This window comes from Saimiri boliviensis, chromosome 3 (genome assembly GCF_048565385.1).
Source record: "Saimiri boliviensis isolate mSaiBol1 chromosome 3, mSaiBol1.pri, whole genome shotgun sequence".
NCBI classification, from domain to species: domain Eukaryota; kingdom Metazoa; phylum Chordata; class Mammalia; order Primates; family Cebidae; genus Saimiri; species Saimiri boliviensis.
In genome coordinates, this window is record NC_133451.1 from 77,918,633 (window position 1) to 77,940,429 (window position 21,797).

The window sequence follows — 21,797 nt, forward strand, 5'->3', positions numbered from 1 at the left end:
GTCTCCCTCCAACTTTACTTCTGAGCGTTTTCTTCTCAGAGGTGATCTGGAAGTGATATAAATTAGAACACCGTAATTCAATCACCTCTAAAAGATAACATTACACCAGATCAAGTAACTTCTCAATGAGATGGATTCTTCCAGTTTACAAGAGATTATTTTAAAAGCTGATGAGCTGACCAAATTCATATATTTAAAAGGAAACGGAAATTTACTCCCTGAGGGTTTTAAAAGTAGAAATTTGAAACATGTGCCTGTGGCATATTTGTGTCCTTTTTATAGGGCATTATGAATAACCAATTTTGCCAAACTTGTATTTTTAAAAGGATAAACTGATCTACATTTATGAAAGTCAAGTCGGTATATCTATTTTCTTTTTTTTTTTTTTTTGAGACGGAGTTTCGCTCTTGTTACCCAGGCTGGAGTGCAATGGCGCGATCTCGGCTCACCGCAACCTCCGCCTCCTGGGCTAAGGCAATTCTCCTGCCTCAGCCTCCTGAGTAGCTGGGATTACAGGCACACGCCACCATGCCCAGCTAATGTTTTGTATTTTTAGTAGAGACGGGGTTTCACCATGTTGACCAGGATGGTCTCGATCTCTTGACCTCGTGATCCACCCGCCTCGGCCTCCCAAAGTGCTGGGATTACAGGCTTGAGCCACCGCGCCCGGCATATCTATTTTCTTAAAGTTTATATGCAAAGTACCTCATTTGTATTTTCTGGTTAATTCAACAACGTTAAACTAGTACAAAGTACCAGGCATCGTTCTAAGGGATGGGAGTTGAGAGAGACATAAAATGATCTATGTGCTTAAGGACCTTGACCCTACAATTGAGTAGGGTTAAACAAATAGCAGGACTATGCTGTAAAAGAAAATTTTATGACTACAATGGTGAAAAAAAAATAGGTATTATGTTACACAGCTACCGGGTAGTATGGGAACAGAAGACAGAGAACAGAAAGACAGAAGACTCCCCATCACAGGGCTGGTACGTGAGTGTTTCCTGAAGGATGAAGTGGAGCTGATCAGTTGAGTTAGTTGGTGGAAAGAAGAAAGGCATTATGGGTACCGGGCAGGTCAGGCTGTGTGTGAAAAGCCACTAAGTTACAACAGAGGGAACCAGGGTGCTCACGATAGCAGTTCTGGGAATACATGAGGAATATGTATGCAGGAGCTACACGGAAAAGGTTGCCACAGTGAGGTTTTCCAATGCTCCCAAATTATGATGATGATGATTCACTTAATAATTTTATTATTTATTTATTTTTACTTCATTTTTTTTTTTGAGACAGCTTCTTGCTCTGTCGCCCAGGCTGGAGTGCAGTGGCATGCTCTCGGCTCACAGCAACCTCACCTCACTGACTCAAGTGATCCTCCCATTTTCAGCCTCCTGAGTAGTTGGGACTACAGATGCATGCCACCATGCTTGGCTCATTTTTTGTAGAGATGGGATTTCATCATGTTGCCCAGGCCGGTCTTGAACTTCTGGACTCAAGCAATCTACCCCCATCGGCCTCCCAAAGTTCTGGGATTATAGGTGTGAGCCACGTCACCTGGTCACTGAATGATTTTAAACAGGAGGATGACTCAATTAGATATGTGTTCCTGAAACTGGCTGCAGTGTAGAGGGCACAGCGAAGGAAGGAGAGACTATAGCATTAAGTCCAGTTAGGAGGCTGCTGCAATGGTCCAATAAAAGACGTGGAGGACCAGAAATGAGACACTAGGTACACTGATGGAGATAAAGGCAGACATGTGTTGGCCACTGAGCAGACATGGACAGTAGCAAAAGTATAATATCCAGCCTGTAAGACAGCATGGATGATGGTGCTGTTTCCTGATGTGGGGAATACACAGTGAAGGTCAGAACTGCACTGGGAGAAACAGGTAGAGAATTGAAGGTTCAGTAATGGGACCTGTCATGCTCCCATGAGATACATATTCAATTATGGGTTGACAAGGTACTCCACTTCCTTCTCAGAAAACCGCATTTCTTTTGGTCTTCCTGTCTCTTTAAAAATCTACATTTTCTTTCTAACTTTCCTTAATTAACTGAAATAAAAGATAATTTCATTTTATTAATCTTTACTCCTGATCTCCTCTTTTCCTTCTATTACATTTATTTATTGTATATTGGCATGCATATTAACCAACAAGCAAATATATAGATTCACACATCAAATACACTAACATACACCCATGCACATAGGGTGGATTTCCTTTCATTCTTTCGTTAGACCAAAATTTTCTGAGGATAGAAGGTATATCCTTCTCATTAATATGTTGATGTATAAAATTTCTGAAAGAATAAGCAGACATGATTCTAGTGAATGAGAATGTCCAATGAATTTCTGAATTTTAAAAACAAATTTTTGCTTGTTTACCTAGGGCTAAGTGTCTTTTCTTCTGCCTGTTATGTTCATTTCTGAACTAATCAGACCTATGTCAGACAGGAGGAAAAGGAAGAGAGGAATGATAACATTCATATGCATCTATCTGCTCTTGATTTTGAGTCTAAAGTCATTTACCTGTTGACTTGTTGGAAATCTCTCAAGGCTTCTTGGAATAGTATAACAAATTTCTTTTATGTGGTAGGAATATTTTGTAGAAGAGTTACTTTTTGTTTTTCTAACAAACCCTTCAAACTACACAAATGGATTCTGACATCCACCAATAGATGCAAATTAATCAGCACTTAAAGAAACTGAATAGACATAATGAATTATGTCCAGTACTCAGTAAATAGGTCAATTATCCAAACTTTTTATATGTCTGTGCTAAATGCTTTTCATCTATTTGAATTAAGTGCCTGTGCCTATTCAGAACGCTAAACTACAAAGCAAATCAAATATTTAGGCAACTGTAGTTTTTTTTCTTTTCTTTTCGGAGACAAGAGTCTTGCTTGGTCACCCAGTCTGGAGTGCAGTGGTGCAATCTTGGCTCACTGGAGCCTCCCCTTCCCCGACTAAAGCAATCTTCCCACCTCAGCCTCCAGAACAGCTGGGACAACTGGGGTCCACCAACACACCTGGCTCATTTCTGTATTTTAAGTGGAGACAGGGTTTTGCCATGCTGCCCTGGCTGGTCTCGAAATCCTGGGATCAAGTGATTCGCCTGCCTTGGCCTCCCAAGGTGCTGGGATTATAAGCATGAGCTACTGCACCCCGCTTCAATTGTAGTATTTAAAATTATTTTTGAAAACGTGTTCTACGTAGGCAAAAAAACTTAAGATATACCTCTGAGTCATAATCTGCAAGGATCCAGGGAAAGACAGGATACTGCATGAGATCATTATATGATCTGCCAGCCAAAGTGTTCAAATGCATCAAATATTGGAAGTTGCTGATTTCACCTCTCTGGGGAAAGATCAATATTCATTTTTGAGCAATCAATTATTTCCACTACGTTCAGCTTTTAAAATTTTATATGCAAAATTATATAAAGGACAGTTTCTTTTTAACAGATTTCGGAACAATGAAATACTTTGTTTTCCTAAAAAGAATGAAAATAAAACATTTCTCTGTGGTATACCTTTTATGGATAATTAAAATGCTTTTAACTGTATGACTTCTACTCTAACTACAAACTTCTGAGAAAGCTTATATATTCATTAAACTTACCTCCCATCTCTGAGTCACAGACTTCTCTCCAACCAAAGTGCTAAGCAACCCAGATCTAAAAGCGATAGATAAGACAATAAATTCCAGGCAATAAAATTTTAAATCTGAGAGATACACAGTTGAAAAATGTAAGTCACCTGGTCCAGGAATTTTTCAAACTATGAAAGATCTATTAGTGGGTCATAAAATCAGTTTAGTGGGTTGTGATCAGCACTTTGAAATATGAAGTAACGTTGAACTGAACTGAAGAAAACAGAGGAAGGACATCAGAAGGCATCACATATAATAATGGAAAGGATTTTTTTGTGTGTGAATTTTGTTTGTTGAGTGTTTATAATTCCATTTATATGTCTTGGGATGTAATATAATACATATTTTTTGCTCTAGGTCATATTCAAAAAAGTTGGAAGAACGCTGATCTAGTTAAACTTTTGTTTTCTTTTTGGCTCACTGCAGCCTCTGCCTCCTGGGTTCCAGCCACTCTCCTACTTCAGCCTCCCGACTAGCTGGGATTACAGGCACTCACCACCACGTCAGCAAATTTTTCTATTTTCAGTAGAGGCAGGGTTTCACCATGTTGGCCAGGCTTGAACTCCTGACTTCAGGTGATCTGCCTGCCTCAGCCTTAGTCCCAAAGTGCTAGGATTACAGGTGTGAGCCACAGTACCTGGCCTTTTCTTTTTAAAAAATATTTTATAATTTACTTTTGTAGATACGAGGTCTTGCTATGTTGCCCAGGGAGGTCTGAAGATCCTGGCCTCAAGCAATCCTCCTAAATCAGCCTCCCAAAATATTGGGACTATAGGCATGAGCCATACTCTAACCATAGTCTTTTTTATTTTTACTATAATTACTAAGTAAACAAATCCAAGGATACTTAATTAGAATAAATGAAATATTATATAATATTCTATACATAGCAGGTACATAGTACATTAAATAAGTTAATAAAAATATGATTACTGTATAACAGGAAAGTCATTGCTGTCCAGGTCATTCAAAATTTATACATTACTTTTTTGAGGATAAAATACTTCCTTAGAATGTTATAAAATCCTATTTAAGTTTTAACAGCTTTATAATATCAATAATTAATAACTGGTCATGGAACCAGGAGAAAGTATTTAACTATATATTTTCTTTTCTGAAAGTAAGTTAATACATTTGTAAATCTTAGGTCCTAAACACATTCAGCATGACAATACTATTTTCCACGTCTAGATAGTCTTTCCATCAGGCAAACTGAATGCACAAGATATTCTTTGGAAAAATATCCATGATCATTCTTCAACATTGTAAGAAAGGGAACACATGAAATGGAAGATTAAAGTTGGAAACGAATTTCTGTTTCTTGCCTCTGAACTCTTAAAAGTTCTTTAAGAATAGCTAACTCAGCACAGACAGTAGCAAGTTTAAGATTATTTAGGGAGGTAAAAGTAGTAGCAATTTGCTTACAAGTAGAAAAAAGGCTTATGTTTTGAAGGAAATCTTTCACTTCCTGTATTTATGTTAACAACAACACAATTATTAGGAGCAGAATATGTTTCTGGGTTTAACAAAAGCATATATTTAGCATTGTATTTGCTAAGGATTGGCATAGAAAAATAAAAACAAAACTTAAAAGAGAAATATACAATATATTTAGATGCACACAGACTGGAATAGAATTTCATTTACAAATTACAGAATCTCTAGTACTTTTAAAAGTCATTTTCTGGCATGCTCTAATAATTAATTCACAGTCCCAAAGCACTGCTTCTTTCTAGTGGATTATAAAGGGCTATCAGCTATTGAGTGATATAAATGGAGCTGGGTCTATGGATTCTTGAAATGGCTATGTCATCTACAAGGCCTTGCTAAGATGAAACACAACTGTAAAGAGCATAAAGGAAGCACTGATAGGTCAGAATACATAAAAACAGAAGTTTAAATGTAAATGTCAAAAAGCAAAGTTTAGAGGAAAACTGGGAAATTTGCAACAAATATGACAAGCAAAGGAGTAATACCTTATAGTAGAAAAATCCTATACAAGTTGATAAGATCTCAAAGGAAAATGTGCAAAAAAATTTGCAACCACTTGGGGAAAAACACTTATTAAAAATGTTAAATAATACTGTCCAGATATGAATCATCCCAATTTCACTATTAAAGTATAGTATGCAAGGAACAAACCACCTACCCCTGCTCCACACTCGTGTTTGGTCGTTGCCCAGATACAGATTCTGAACTGTCTGTTAGAGATGGCACTACAGCCAAAAACCTGAAAAATTTAAAATAGCATAAAATTGCAAATGAAGTTTCAGTCGGGATCTAATGGGAAGCCTAAGAAAGGATGATTTGTTTAGATGTTCATAGTTGCATCTACCCTCCCATAACCCACTAAATGGCAGGCAAAAAGAGTATATAGTAATTAGAATACCCTTTTGGTTATAAAAAAAAAAAATAGGATGACGATGTCCAAAGCCAAATATAAAGGCCCATAACAAAATCTATTATTTTGGACTTATCTCAATAGCCAAACACTGTTTTCTTAGCACTGAAAACAATAGCACCTTTAGAAATTAAAAAAATTAGGTAAGTAAAAGTGAATTTCAATCACTTTACTTAGCTCTTCCCATATGTGAAAGGAGTTTTGGGTTACCAATCAACATCCACAGGCGCATTATTTGAAGAACCACCCTCATTTCCCAGGTGCTCACAGGTAATATTACCGTACTGCAATGAGAAGCAATGTTGCATGGTTTAGTTATTCCTCATGGAAATAATTTGAAACATAAAATTGTCTGTAATAGAGGGATTGCCAGGATCTATACCACCCTTCAAAGAAAAAGAGAATGCCTCTCATCTCTAAGGTTAGTTCAGAATAGTCTTATTATCCACATATTCAAGAGAAATATCTTTAAGTACCAGAGATGAGTGTTGTTTTAAAAAATTTTTGATATTACTTTGGGAAACAGCATCTTGCTCTGTCACCCAGGCTAGAATGCAGTGGTGCAATCATGGCTTACTGTAACCTTGACCTCCTGGGCTTAAGCAATCTTCCCACCTCAACCTCTCATTACAGGCATGCGCCACCATGCCTGGCTAATTATTTTAAGTTTTATAGAGACAGGGTCTCACTATGTTGCCCAGGCTGGTCTTGAACTTCTACACTCAAGTGATTCTCCCTCTTTGGCCTCCCAAAGTGCTGAGAACATGAGTGTGAGCCATTGCATGACTTGGTCTGTTTTTCACTTAAAAGGTAAATTTTAAATATAGTTTATTGAAGATAAAAATAGGCTTAGATTAGATTATCTGATTTGTCTACACTACTTTTTCAAGGATGAAGGTATACAACATCCCTTCCACAGCCAGAGAAAAGCCCCATGTAAATTAAATTTTTAAGAGAATTCAGTCCTTGTATTCAATAGCAAGAAACTGCATTGGCTTCAATTTAGTAAACATAAAGAAAGCCTATTCTGAAAGTAAAGTTTTATTTTTAAAGCTACAGTTTCATTATCCTTTATATTTAGACACCGGACTTAGTGACAGAAGTAGTTTTGGATGATCTCCACTATAAGTTATGAGGAGGAAAAATGATATGTCACAATAGAATTGCATCATTTTAAAAGTTAGAAGAATTGTTTCAAGAGGTTGGCAAAAAAAAAATACAAATTATTTTCTTCAAAGATGTTGACTTGTTGATCTAAATTCTACATTTTAAAAACTAGCTAAACTTTACTTGGTATATTCTCAGGCAAGAAAAATTAAAAATTAAAAGAGAAGAAAAAACTAGCTAAACTGAGAAAAGATTTCCCCTTCCATCTCTTCCCATGATAGTATACAAAGTGTTCCTGATAAACAAGACCTTTGATAGACTTTGTTTCTAATTCCTTTCTGAAAGGCAAGGAGGTAATTCCGTCCATCTCCAGAGAAAACTTCCACAGCAATAGGCTGAAATGATCAGAGAGAAAAACATTAAGAAAAAAACAGAAGTTCACAAATAAAATCATGTATTAACTTTTCCACTAAAAATGTCTACAATGTTCAAGAAGTTAATTTGCTAACACTTTTAGAGTCATGAATTCCCTGAAGATTAAGTTACACAATAAACAGATATTTCTTACTCTGCTCAATTTAAAGTCTTTAATAACAGAATAATAATAATTATTATAAAATTATAATTTTATAAAATTATAGTAAGGATGTAATTTTTATATTATAAGAAAACTAAAATGTTGATTTGGATAGCTACAGGGAAAGATGGATAACAAATACAATCACTTAAATTCTTGGCGGTGTTTAAACAAGACAAATGCTTTATACAAAATTTTGCATCCATGTGACCTAAGTCTGTCTATAATCAAATCTAAGGATTACTCTAAAGAGTAATGAGAGGAGGCTGAGGCAGGAGAATTGCCTGAACCCAGGTGGCAGAGGTTGCGGTGAGCCAAGATCGCGCCATTGCACTCCAGCCTGGGTAACAAGGGCAAAACTCCATCTCCAAAGAAAAAAAAAAGAGTAATGAGAATCCTATAGAGGGATTTCATGGCACATATCAATTTTCAAATAATACATTTTCAGAATAAAGAAACATGATAAAACAGTACTACTGAAATGACTCACCTGCAGGAGATATCTCCTTTTATGAACTTCCTTGATATCTTCATATGCAAAAATGCTGCATGTTCTCTTGAGTTGACTAGGGCCTTGCCTGGCTCCTCTAGGGATAATCGGCTCATGCATACTACAGGCAGCCAAGAGAAAAGGCAAGTAACGAAAACACAGTAAGAGATAAATTTACTGTTTCACAAAGGGTGTGCTAATTTTAAACACATGAACAGGATGGAGGAATAATATGTATCAGAATTTTCAGTTAAAAATTACATTTAAAAGAAGAATTTGCTAGCTACCTGAGATACAAAGGAACTCCCTTTGATGAATATAATTTTTAAAATCCCCTTATTACTATCAGGACCAAGTCATCTACAAGACATGGTTAGCATAGTGCTTCAGCTCACATACTTTGATACCCAATAAAATGTCTTAATTTATTTTAAAATCAGAAAAAAAAATCAACTTTTAGGTAGAAGAAAATGTTTTAATACGTATATGATTATATTTATACCATTAGTCACAACATCTATGTTAAAATATTTTTGTATGGAAAAAGGACCCATGAAAGTCTTCACGAGACCTGACTGCTGAAAGTATTTATTTGAAATACCTTGCAGGAATGAACTACAGAAACAATGTCTTTATTCAAGGGTGCTAGGAAAACGTTAAAATAAGAGAAGCAGTCTTGATCTTCTAAGCCTTAAGCTTCTTATCTTTCTTCTAGCTTTCTCTGTCTCCTGAGTTTTCCACTACCACTACCACTTCCATTACAGGACTGGCAGAAGAAAAGGAAGATGCCTACAACTCAGTCAGTGAATCTCTGCTGATGCTTCAGTCACGCTGTTTCTAGGGTACTCAGAGTACCTGGTGATGTTCTTTCATTTTTAAGAGTATTGTGCAGTAATCTGCATTTTCTTTATGATTCTCTATCTGCTGATATATTTTTTAAAAGGACAATTTATAAATTCAGAATAAATTTTGTAATATATAGATTATAATATAAATAACTTGGTGTCTGATGCTATTAATGCACAGAAATATATTTTATTTAGCTTTCATCTTGATGAGCCAAACATTTTCATTACTACCTTAAAATAACTGAATACCATCTTTGTGAATATGTAATGGTGAATACACACAAATTGAAAGATAACATTGCCTATATCACAATTTTTTGAATAAAAAAGAAAATTATGCAAATATATTTTCTGTCTTCTAAAGATAGCCATACACTGTGTCTCTTCATTCCTTTACTTACTTTGGAGGTAAGGTTTCAATATCTCTTATTTCCCTGGTTGCTGTCATGGTAAATCCATCAATCACATAAAAATGCTCTTTACCAAAAAGAAGGAGCCCCTCACTAGTATCCAGGCCCTGGACTCGAGCACAACGGTACATGTGTTGGATCTATAAAGAAGCCCATAAACATTCATTACTATAGCTTTTTTGTAATGATCAATTTTTGTTACACTAGTATGGTATCCCTGGAGCTAAGCATATTATATCAGAGATTAAGCATGTTGAGAAGAATTAGCTTAGATTACAGTCTGATTTCAAACTGACCCGAGTAAAACTAAACAATTCACTCCTACCCATCTACTCATCCACTGGTTCCATCTCTCTCAACATTCTGGGTATACTTTATGTAGGCCAGGCACATATGTGCTAGCTTCTAAAAGTAAAGAACATTAGATAAGGCTCTGCTCTCATAAAGAGAAACAGACACAGAAAGATTGGCAGGAAAGGCAATTGAGGCATACATGTAAAGAGATTTGAATAGGATTGTGTTGTATGTGAGGCAAGGTGATACAGAGTGAAAATTGCAGGGCCTGCTAATGTAGGGTAAATTTCCAGTTCTGCCAACTTTGAAGATTGGGTTGTTTCTTAATTTCTCTGAGCCTCTGTATCTTCTTGTAAATTTCTAATTGGCTTGTTAGAATTCAGTGAGATAATGTACATAATCAGGCGTTCTCTTCCATACAGTTTATCTTCTTTTTCCATAATACCCCCTGGAAATGGAACTGTAGAATCTGTTTCTATTCATTCTCCACCTGGATTCTGCTCCCTGGAGACTACTGTGCTATTGCAAAAAACCAAGCTTGGCAGAAGTTATATTTTCCTCATAGGAGGGAGGGTTGCTAAATATCTCAATGTAAGTATTGTTTTCTCTCCAAAGGGTAGTATCTAATTCTTTGTAAAAACTCTTCATCACTTAAACATAGTTCAACATGAGTCAAGACAAAAATCAGCTATTAAATCAGAGTCCAACAAATGTCAGTTTGAATACACTTCCTGCACTATTAAAACTTAAAGCAACTAGAGCAAAAAATGTCCTCATGAGATTAAAAATTTTAAAAATGAAAGCATTATAATAGGTTTTCTGAAATATCTAAACCTAAGTTAATTTTCATTGCTACAGTTGATCAATCTTGAAGTACTTTATTTACTTTTTTTTTTTTGAGACCTCAGAGTCTCGCTCATTGCCTAGGCTAGAGCGCAGTTGTGTGATCTTGGCTCAATGAAACCTCCGCCTCCTGGGTTCAAGTGATTCTCTTACCGCAGCCTCCTGAGTAGCTGGGATTAAAGGGGCCCGCCACCATGCTGGGCTAATTTTTGCATTTTTAGTAGAGACGGGGTTTCACCATGTTGGCCAGGCTGGTCTTGAACTCCTGCCCTCAGGTGATCCACATGCCTTGCCTTCCAAAGTGCTGGCCTCCATGAGCCACTGCATCTGGCCTAATCCTAATGTACTTAATGTACTTTAAAAGTATTTCTATTGCAGTATATATGTCTATATGCAATACACATATTAATACATATATATACAAACATATACATATACACACACATAGAAAAAGTTTTGTTTCCTAAGTGTATGGCTGGATGAATTTTTCAAATGCTAAAAATTTGGTGTGACCAGCATCTAGACCAAGAAACAGAATGCTCCCCAGTCTCTAGAAGCCTCTCCTGTGCTCCTTTCATATCTGGTGTACTTTTATAGTTACATGATCTTTTCTTTATGTATTGTCATTCAATATGAATTAGGGCATACATTTGAAAAGAACTGTTTTGATTATACTCTAATTTCTAGTGACTACTTCTTAGTGGGTAAGATCTCAAAGGTTATACCAAGATCTAATATGATAGGCAAAAGAACATCCTTTAAAATGGTGATATTCATGACACATTCAAATCATTCTTTCCCTTGTTTATTCAAGGAATCATTTCTTCATTCAAAGGCTTACTGGGTATCTATTATGCAACTGGAACTCTGTAAGACAATGAGATAGGAATAAGACAGTTTGCCTATAAGGAGCTCAACATCTAGGACAAGAGAAAGACACTGGAACGAGTAATTGTGACATGACAGTACAGAGTGATACATATAAGACATCATGAAAGCATAGAGGAAGGGTATCTAACCAAGCTTGAGCTAGCAAAAGTCAAAGAAAGCTTCCTATGTTTGATTATTACAAACATCCAGATAAATGTGATTATAATACACAGGATTTAATAGGATAAAGGTTATGCAAGTAAAAGAAAGAGGAGCAGTTTGGCAAGAAAAAAACAGTATGAGTGACAGGTTTGCATGCGTGTCCCTTCCTCATCTTATGTTGAAATGTGATCCCCAATGTGGGAGATGTGGCTTTATGGGAGGTGTCTGTGTCATGGGGGTGGGACCCTCACAAATGGCTTGGTGTTGTCATGGGGGTAATGAGTGAGTCCTCACACTATCCATTCACACAAGAGCTCCCCCTCTCACCATGTGACAAGCCTGCTCCTCCTTCATCTTTTGCCATAAGTTAAAGCTTTCTAAGGCCTCACCAGAAGCTGAGCAGATGCTGGTGCCATGCTTGTACAGCTTGCAGAAGCGTTGAGTCAAATAAATCTGTTTTCTTTATAAAATAGCACAAGTATTCCTTAATAGCAATGCAACATGGACAACCATGATGAGTAAAGTGCAGAGTGAAAAAAAATAACTCCAAGGTGTACCAGGCTGCAGGGGCTCAGGCTACAAGACAGAGTCAGTGGAATGTGACTGGAGAGGTTGGCAGGTATTGGAGACTGAGTGAGAAATAGGAAGGTGGTATTTTCTGTAAGGGAAGGAGAGCAGGGGCTAAATAATCCAAGGCTGGAGGTGACAGTCCAGATTGGCTGAAGCCGCCGTAGGTGATACTGGAATTATGGAGATGTAGAAAAATACAAGGCCAGATTAATGAATGGGCTGTCTACATGGATTTGAAATAGAGAATTATGGCAACATCCGTGGTATAGAGGAAGACAGAGAATTAGGTGTCAGTTGTTAATACTGTATTTGATAAAACCTTATGCTACTTAAGGTTTCAAGGAAGTGAGAGATGAGAGAAGTAACATATTGAACCCAAAGGGCAGGCTTAAAGCTGTATTTTATTACAGAGACTAAAGCATTTACTTTCCACAACTAACCTATCAACTCATCTTGTCTTAATAATATGTTCTGAAATATTTACAATCCTTACTTTTCAGAAGCACAATACCTTTTCTCCTTCCTCTAACAGGCGCAGTAAGGTAGCATTATCTGTTTTCTCCTCCTCTTCTATGGAGCTGCCCTCGGCAATCTGGTCTTGTAGCTGTTCCTGGTTCTCCTCATCTCCTCCATCAGGTGCAGATCGGGAGCGTTTTAGAGGAGGCTTCACCAAACCTACAGTATAATAACCAAGAGGGCCATGTGGCATTGTAAGAACCATGCAGGGAAGCAGTTTAGTCTCATGTAGTTCCTTCTACAGATTTCCAATTTGGGACAATTCTGTAAGGTACAGGGAAGTAGCACATTCAGTGGTTAAGAACACAGTCCTCTGGAGTTAATGACCTTAGAAAATTATTCACCTTTCTGAACCTCAGTTTCTTTACAAAACTGGGACAAGAGCCAGGTGTGAGCAACATAGCAAGACTCTGTGTCCTAAACAACAACAACAACAACAACAACAACAACAAAAATCTCGTACAAGGACACTTCTTAGATGATTGTTGGAGGACTAAATTAGGTAATTCATGTAAAGTGCTTAGCATTATGCTTAATATAGAATACATTTTCAGCAAGTGCCAGGTGATGATGATAACAGAAAGCTATAATAGTAAGAATGATGTGGCTTAGGTAGGTGTCATTAAGGGGACACCATGAATAAATAATCAATTATTGTCATAAAAATAAAAATAGCAAATTATAAACATGATTATGGCTGGGTGCAGTGGTTCATGCCTGTAATCCCAGCACTTTGGGAGGCCGAGGCAGGCAGATCACCTGAGGTCAGGAGTTCGAGACCAGCCTAGGCAACATGGCGAAATCCCATTGCTACTAAAAATACAAAAATAAGTGTAGTGGTGCACGCCTGAAGTCCCAGCTACTCAGGAGGCTGAGGTAGGAGAATGACCTGAATCTGGGAGGCAGAGGTGGCAGTGAGCCAAGATCATGCCACTGCACTCCAGCCTGGGTGACACAGCAAGATTCTGTCTCAAAAAAAGTAAAAAATAAACATGATTATAAGATATGCCACATACTTGGAGGGCTCTTGAAGACTATTTCACAAGTGGCAGTATGGTTTTTCATACATGAATTAATTTAATCAAAATACAGGTCAGAAAGAACAGAATTCTTTATAATACCGGGACATATAATTTAATTTGCAGATTAAGAAAACATTTCACTACCTACATTTTGACAACTTTTTAATAATCACAGTAGGATAAATTAAAATCAGTTGATAGTAACCAGTGAGGACCCAAAGTAAGAGAAGTACTCAAAACACACTCTGAATCACATATTTTGATTAAATTGATATTCTTTGTGCCATCCAAAGTAACATCATACCTGCCTGTTGTAGTTGCTCTAAGCACTCTGGAAAAGTACAAGTCAGCCCGAGTCTTATCCTTTCAATATTACTTATCAGAGGTTCTGCTTTGGCTTGAGAAGAACATTGTTTTCATATATGAACAAGTATAATAAATAAGCAAGAGAGATCAAATCCTGCAGAGAACATCCACAAAGGGGGAAGCTTACAGCTGCATTATTATTATTATTATTGTTTTTAGCTGCATTATTTTTAGTTTAATGAATCAAAACCTCCATTTCTATGTCTAGCATAACACCTTGTGTATTTGTGCTTTTAGCTCAATTAGAGATTAGGAAATCAGACCAGAGAAGTTAAGAGCCAATGACTCAAACACAAGTCTTCTATCAACTCTGTGGATCTTAGCTTATATCCAGCAACGGCTTTGGACCAAATTCAATAACTCTGCTGGTGCAATGTCAACAAAATTAGAAGGCTTTAACTTCTGTTCAACTCCTAAAAGTTTCAATGCTTTTATGAAAATGTTGGATCAATTATGAAATGTTGAGTAAGTCATAGTCATCACATGAGAAAACAGGTATGTTATAAAAACAGGAGAAACTGATCACAATTTAAACAGTGTTTTTTTGTTGACACAGTCATATGCTATCAGTTTCTAAAACAATCTAAAATTAATTTTTAATTTTTTAAATCACTAAAACTGATTTTTAATTTATCATGTTTAAATTTTAAAACTAACTTTTAATTAAAATCTTAATTTATGCTCTGGGGCTTTATAGAATATGCAAAGACTTAAATTTGTGTGAATCAGAGGCTTAAAAAGATTAAAACAATGGACTGATTTACTCTGTTAAACTGATTGAATCCTCATTCTGTGCTAGTCATGTATCAAAATTTATAAGGTTAGAAAAACAATCTCTCTGAGAAAAACTCAGAAATTAGAGAAAACATACAGCAGTGAAAAAATCACTGAAACATCCATAAAAGACAGCAAAGTACTATCAGTGAACAGAGGAATTGCAGAAGACTTTAGAGAAGGATGATTTTACATATGAGCAATGGGTTTAAGACTGAATAGGATGTGTTAAGACAGGGATAATGGAGAAGCTGTAGAAAAGACGAAAGCATTTCAGGCTGAGGGCGCCATGTGTAAAAATGCAAAATCTGAAAGTCTATGGACACTGTAGTACAATTCATCAACTACTCGGCTCTTAAAAGTTTTGATTTGGGATAATCCCTCTCAACTCATAGAAAAAAAAAACATTATTCCTTACTACTGGCTAATATGCACTAATGACACGTTCAGTAGTTATTTTAATTTTATAAATATTTATTTAGTTATTAAGCCATTAACCTAAAATATCAAATGCTGAGACACATGTTCTCAAGACCTCCTGAGGCTGTGTCATGAAAAAATACATATGGATATTAAAAAAAACTATCAAGTCCCATTGAGGATTCTGCAAAATACAGTAAAAAAAACCATTAAGCCAATGGGCACGTGACATTCATTTGTAGGCAATAAACAAGAGCAACAACAAGAGCAAGTCTCTTTAGTCCTGATAAAGAAATCAATCTTTAAGATGGGTGGGATTGTAAAATATGTATGGATATTTTTAAAGTTGGTCCTACTGTTTACAGTTGCTCAAATTTTTCTATGAATTCAAATATAAGAATCTTCCAAAATCACTTTTAATCAAAATCAAAAAGGTAGGCTGACCTTTGACTTTAGCAATAGTGTCTTCCCCATGCTCTGGTTCTTGCTGAGCAGCTTCGCCTTCTGAACTCTCCACAATGGTGTCTTGGACAATGGCGGGATTGCCAGAGGCCAGTCGCATGTAGTACTCTTTACTGTCATAACTTATGGCTCTTCTGTATCGAGCAGGTTTCTAAGAAATGACAAAAGAAAATGACTCAGATAACTATCACCAAGAATTAAAACATAATATTCTTGAGGAGAGGTATGGTGTCAAGGTGTGTTACCTTTGTAAAGGGGCTTTTCATAGACTATGTATATACAGTAAATCCACACTTTTGGGTTAAGTTTCTCTATTTTAAAATACCATAGGTTTTTAAAAGACACATATAAAACAACAGTATTAGCAGTTTTCTTCTTCCTGAAATAATCTCTAGACAAAAAATGTTTACGTGTTAGTGCAGTGTGCCTTCTTTGGTGTATGAGGAAACCTCCCCTCCCATTAAAGAGAATATTCACTGTTGAGGAGCATCAAGCTGCAAGGAGCCTATTTAGTCTGTAAGCAGCCTGGAACTTTGCTTCCACCCCCAAGTGAAGTAATTACATTAGGCCTCAAGGTCTATACATTCAGAATAACTGGTGTGAGTGTATAGTTCAGATACTTGGAGTTGGAGACTCAACTGCCCTATTCTTTCCTATATCCCCTGGTTTCACTGAGAATGGCCAAAACCTTCTTCAGGTATGTCTGAGAGTCCTGACCGAAAAAGGAATCAAAAAGTTTTATGCCAGGAGACAGTCTGGTTAGCTTGCAATTGCAAGCTGCTATCTTCAATTTGCTCATTCTCATTGTCTGTTGTGTAAAGGAATACGATCCATAACTAACTCAACTAAATGAGTAGAGTAAGACCATACAGCAGTCCATTTTGAAGAAGAAATTAATTACCTAGAAACACAGGATTTGATGTTTTAGAACATGATACATGAACGTTGCTTTTTCTGATTAACCTTCATTCCCAAACATGTTCTCCAACTGACTTAAATTGTTTTCCCCCTAAAATCACAGAAGATGAGAAACTAACATCTAAAATAGCCTATAAAATTTCAGAGTGAAAAGTTTGTATGTATATAGGTTCCTCAGATCAGAATTAGACCTAGACTATGGATTAATAATTTTAAAAAGATGAAATCTGAAACATGCTTTAAAACCTTCCCCCTTCTAAATATGACTTTACTTTTCTATAAACAAGAATATGTAATTTTAAAAATTCTACTGTCCACTCTTGAAACTCAGTCAATGTGCATCATTTACAACAATGCCCTTTTCAAGCTATATATGTATATTAAAGTGATTTCCAACTCAAGTGGTAAACAAGTGTCTTTTGGATGGGACATGTAGAATGAGATATTGAGCCGAATTTTAGATAAAAAGATAACTAAGTGAAGCCACATTAAATCTTCTTTAACTTCAGGTACAGAGCAAGGAAATAAAGGGAGTTGCCAGTGAACTGAGGAATGACATATAGCAAATAGAGACTGAAAATACTACTTGACATAGGAAAGTATTAAAATGATGTAAAATAATATTACAATTTGGAGGATCAATCTGATGGGTAAACAAACAAAACACTGCACTATTTTTAAAAATGAAAGGAAGGTAGTAAACTTTGTACCATAAATATTCTTCTATATGAGGTATGACAAGTATTTTCAACTCAAAATTGCTAATATTTAAAAAGATAAAAGCATAGTTAGTGATGGGCAAGACAATGAATTAATAAATGTGGGACAGCATCTACTTAATTACTGACTTCATGTACAGATTAAAACTTGACCTACGAGAACTTTTCTCTAAATATTTTGAGGCACATTTCTGTGTTCTAAAGAACTACATTTTTTTAAACTGAATTATGTACTTTCATCTTTCTGGAATATAAGAACGATGATTAATTTTTCTATTAATTAAAATAAAATTTTATTTTAAAAAGTGATCAGACACTTTTAGTTTCCATGAGTTCTTTCTGATTGAAAAAAATAATTTTAAAAGAGGAGACATTGTTGAATTCTCAAAATACACTCTTCAGTATTTAGAAAAATTAAAAGAGTAACAAAAAAGTTGAAGATGCCAGGCTGCCCATTACTAACATGCCTCATAATTTGTTAGTTTACGTGTGAAGCAATACACGTTTTTTTAGTGAGAGCAGTGAATACTCAGCCTGTTAGTGAGCGGCATACAAACCCTAAAAAGAGATAATCAGAAAAAGCTGAGAAAGAGTAGAACATTTCTCAGCCCGAATGAAACCAACTGTTCAACTCTAATAAACTTACAGGAAGAACAAATTGAAAGCCAATCTTTTAAGTTAGTCTAGTCTACCATGCACTTAAAAAATCAGAAAACAAAAACAAAACTATAAGTAGTTTATATTCTTTTACTGTAATTTGTGTTTTACCTTTTGAGGAATATCATCAGGTGTCTCAGGCTGTTTACTTGGGATCTCAGACTGAAAACAGGGTATTAAGTATAGACATATCAGAAAAAAAAACATAAAGAGGAACACAAAAATAAAATTTTCTTGAGGATTGTATGAAATATGAAAGATGTAGTTACTGAAAGAAAATTAATATGATAGCCTAAGCAACTTAAATAATCACTTAGCATCTTGTGATTACTTTCTCACAGATCAAAAGCAGTTTGAAGTAAAACTTAAAAACACCAAATGTCTCAGTGGTATTGAACAGGACAAACTCTTACAGATCATACAGACAAAACTTCAGCACAGACTGCATTGACTTGGATGATTTACAGGCAACTCTTCACACCATTTTACAAAAACCAAGAAAACAAACTTAAAATTAGGATAATAGAACCTAATGCTAGCTAGTATCTTCCATCTTCCTTTCCCTGGGGTTATCTCCAAATCTGTGTTGTAACAGGAGCAAATGGCTAATTTAAACTATCATTTACAATACTCCATACCACAGACATCACTAAGGGCATAATTAGTGAAAAGAAAATCCTCCCTTAAAAACACAAGGACTTGCTTACTTCTTTTACTACCTTCGCCATCTCAGAAAGGCTGAAAGCAGAAGGTAGACTGCATCACCAGCCCCCAGGTTATAAGTTTTTCTAAAGAGTACTTTTAAAAGAACTAGGTAGTGGCTTTATATTTTATTTTCAGAATAAAATCCTGATTAGTAAGAAGGCAATTCTGTTGAGCTGTAGCGTATGGCTTCATGTAAGCACACAGATAGCTACAGACAATAATGCAACCAAGAACTGCTTCCAAATTTCCTTCCTGTTCATGGTTTATATATGGTGATGATTTCTGGTACCTTTCCCTATAGTAAACGTGAGGAGGCAAAATGTTTTCACACATGTGCTTCCCAAGGCAAAACAAACAATGGACCACTAGGTATACTTTCGGATACTTCACAAGGTTTTGGTGAATCTTTCTTTTTAAAAGCAAACTTGTAAAGGTGTATTTTATATTAAAAAATAATCTTTAATTTCTAATCAAAGTTCTTTATCTTGGTACGGATTTAGATGGTAAAAGTGTAATGTATATATTTGTTAAAACTCACTGACTAGACCATAATAAAAGAATTTTAATGACAAAAACATATCAGGAAATCGAATATTAAAAAAAGAAAAAAAAATCACTGAATGGTACACTTAAGATTTGTATATTTCAATCTACATAAAATTTCCTTCAGTAAAAAAAGAATTGTAAACAAATATTAAACTCACAATGTGCACATGAAAGTGAAGAAAACTGATCCTTCAACTCACCCTGAAGTTGAAAAAAATATATATATTTATATATTTTTTCAACTTCATATATATATATGACCAGGTGTGGTGGCTCACACCTGTAATTCCAGTACTTTGGGAGGCTGAGGCAGATGGATTGCTTGAGCTCAGGAGTTCAAGACCAGCCTGGGCAACATGGTGAAACCCCCGTCTCTACAAAAAAATTAAAAAGTAGCCTGGCATGATAGTGCATTCTGGTAATCCCAGCTACTTGAGAGGCTCAGGTAAGAGGACTGCTTGAGTCCAGGAGGTCAAGGCTGCAATGAGCCAAGACAATCATTGCACTCCAGCCTGGGCAACAGAGCGAGATCTTGTCTTAAACAAACAAAAAACCAAGATAGACTATTGCATAAATATGCAACAAATCAATACAACAAAACAGACCAATTACTAATGTCACAGCTAACTGTGACATTCACTATATACACTCCCAGCCAGGATGCAGGCAGCGTCTACTAAGTATACCCTATATTTTTCCTGGCAGCACATGGTACAGTGCTGATTTAATACATATTTGCTCACTGATTGATTAACTGGTTTTTATTTTACTAAAAAGCCCAGCACTCAATAGTAAATATGTTATACCAGTAATTTTAGCAATATTTTGGTTTTCTTTTATTTAAAAAAGCATTAAATTATTACTATAATTGTTTACATAGAAACTTATAATTTTCAAAGTCATAATTTGTAGAAAATAATTTTATAGTTCTTTTACTTCAAATTTTCCTATAATGCTGGCAATGAAATTTCCTAAATGAGTTGCTTAGCTTCTATGAGTCTTGTGACATATATACATTATATAAAAATATATGTTGAGGCAGCCACAAGAAACTTCCCTAGTTAGAAAAGGAACTGAAAAGTTGATTAGCTTCCTGCCCCTGAGTAACTCCAAATTAATAGGTAGACAAGGTCTTCACCCTAATGAACTTTGCAGAGAATAGTAAATGTGTTTGAGATTAGTATTCTGTAAAAATAAGGGAATTACAAAATTAAAGCCTAATATTTAAATATTTTTTTAAATGGCAAAATATGCATTATTTTCCTCCCTTAGAATTCAGAGGAAGAATCTGATTTTGAATTTGCAGTATATCCCAGACTTACATCTTATACAATCTATAATATTTCTGTTTAAAATACAGAATTATAGTATAATTCATTATAACTGTTTTAATTATGAAAATTACTCACTGAGGAATCCTCTACACTGTGTGTAGAGGATAAATCATTTTTATTTGAGAATACAGAATTTTCCACATGTACTTAATTTTTCTCAGGATATTGGTAATTATTATTACTATTTTTATTACAATAATTTTAGTTGATAAACTTTGAATGCTTTAAAGTCTGAGGATGTTCCATATTCTATACACAAACATTCAATTTAAAATCAAGAAATAAAATTCAAAACTTAGACTAAGTAAGCTATTTGCTATACAGTATGTAAGATTATCAAAGTTTAAGAAATACAACTTTAATGAGAAAAACAAAAAAAACACCTGATTTATTTCTAACAAATCAAATACTTTTAAGTAAGAAATTAACTTTTAAATAATCACTGTATTCTTCAGCTTAAGTGACATGACAAAAAACGGAAATGTTACTGAGAAACAATAATTATTTTAATCAATAAACAAAAGATCAAATCATTTGCCCTTGCGCCAGGTAAAGTCTTTTAACCATCAAGAGGCTTCAAAAGCAACTTTTAGGTTGGCACAAACCTATTATGTCACAAAAAGTACTTACTATATGAAACATGCATGCAAGGAAGACAACAAATTTATGGAAGTTTAAAGGAAAGAACTGATTGATCTCTAACTCTAGGAGCCAATATTTTTTAATATACATCAGGGCAGAGGTGGCTTTACTATGAAGTTAAGGTAGCTTAAACTTTAGTGGCCTTCAGTTCCATGAGCCACTTTCAAAACCTTGGAAACAAAGCCCTATTACTTTTATATTCGTAATTTTGTACTTTTTTTCTTATAGAGGCCTCTCCTAAACTGTGTAAACTACGTGGCCCGTAAAATTTTATTTGAGGCCATTATAGTGAAGAAGTTTTAGAGTTAGGAAAATTCTATATAATGCGAAAGAGAAAGCAATAGAAAAAAGTCTGTAACAGAGTGCTGCCAGTTTATTCACTCAACATTCATTAAGTATTAGGTACTTTGTTAGCCCTAGAGAGACAAAACCTAATATGGAATACATTTACTGTCAATGGATAATGTCACAAAATGGGCAAACATTAGAATCT

At 35.3% G+C, this 21,797-nt stretch overlaps 1 protein-coding gene across 9 annotated transcripts in view; it reads right to left on the bottom strand.

Annotated features, from left to right (window-relative positions):
- WDFY3 (WD repeat and FYVE domain containing 3) overlaps positions 1-21,797 on the bottom strand; it is a 292,916-nt gene that overhangs the window by 35,724 nt on the left and 235,395 nt on the right. For 8 of the 9 annotated variants that reach the window (XM_074396388.1, XM_074396384.1, XM_074396387.1 and 5 more), the window contains 9 exons: positions 18,189-18,239; positions 15,766-15,934; positions 12,735-12,898; positions 9,476-9,624; positions 8,227-8,347; positions 7,469-7,554; positions 5,801-5,881; positions 3,622-3,676; positions 3,238-3,357 (listed from right to left, as the gene is read on the bottom strand). In XM_074396388.1, coding sequence (XP_074252489.1) covers positions 3,238-3,357; positions 3,622-3,676; positions 5,801-5,881; positions 7,469-7,554; positions 8,227-8,347; positions 9,476-9,624; positions 12,735-12,898; positions 15,766-15,934; positions 18,189-18,239 — 996 coding nt within the window. The remainder of the gene's footprint in view (positions 1-3,237; positions 3,358-3,621; positions 3,677-5,800; positions 5,882-7,468; positions 7,555-8,226; positions 8,348-9,475; positions 9,625-12,734; positions 12,899-15,765; positions 15,935-18,188; positions 18,240-21,797) is intronic. The other variant, XM_074396386.1, reaches the window with a different exon arrangement.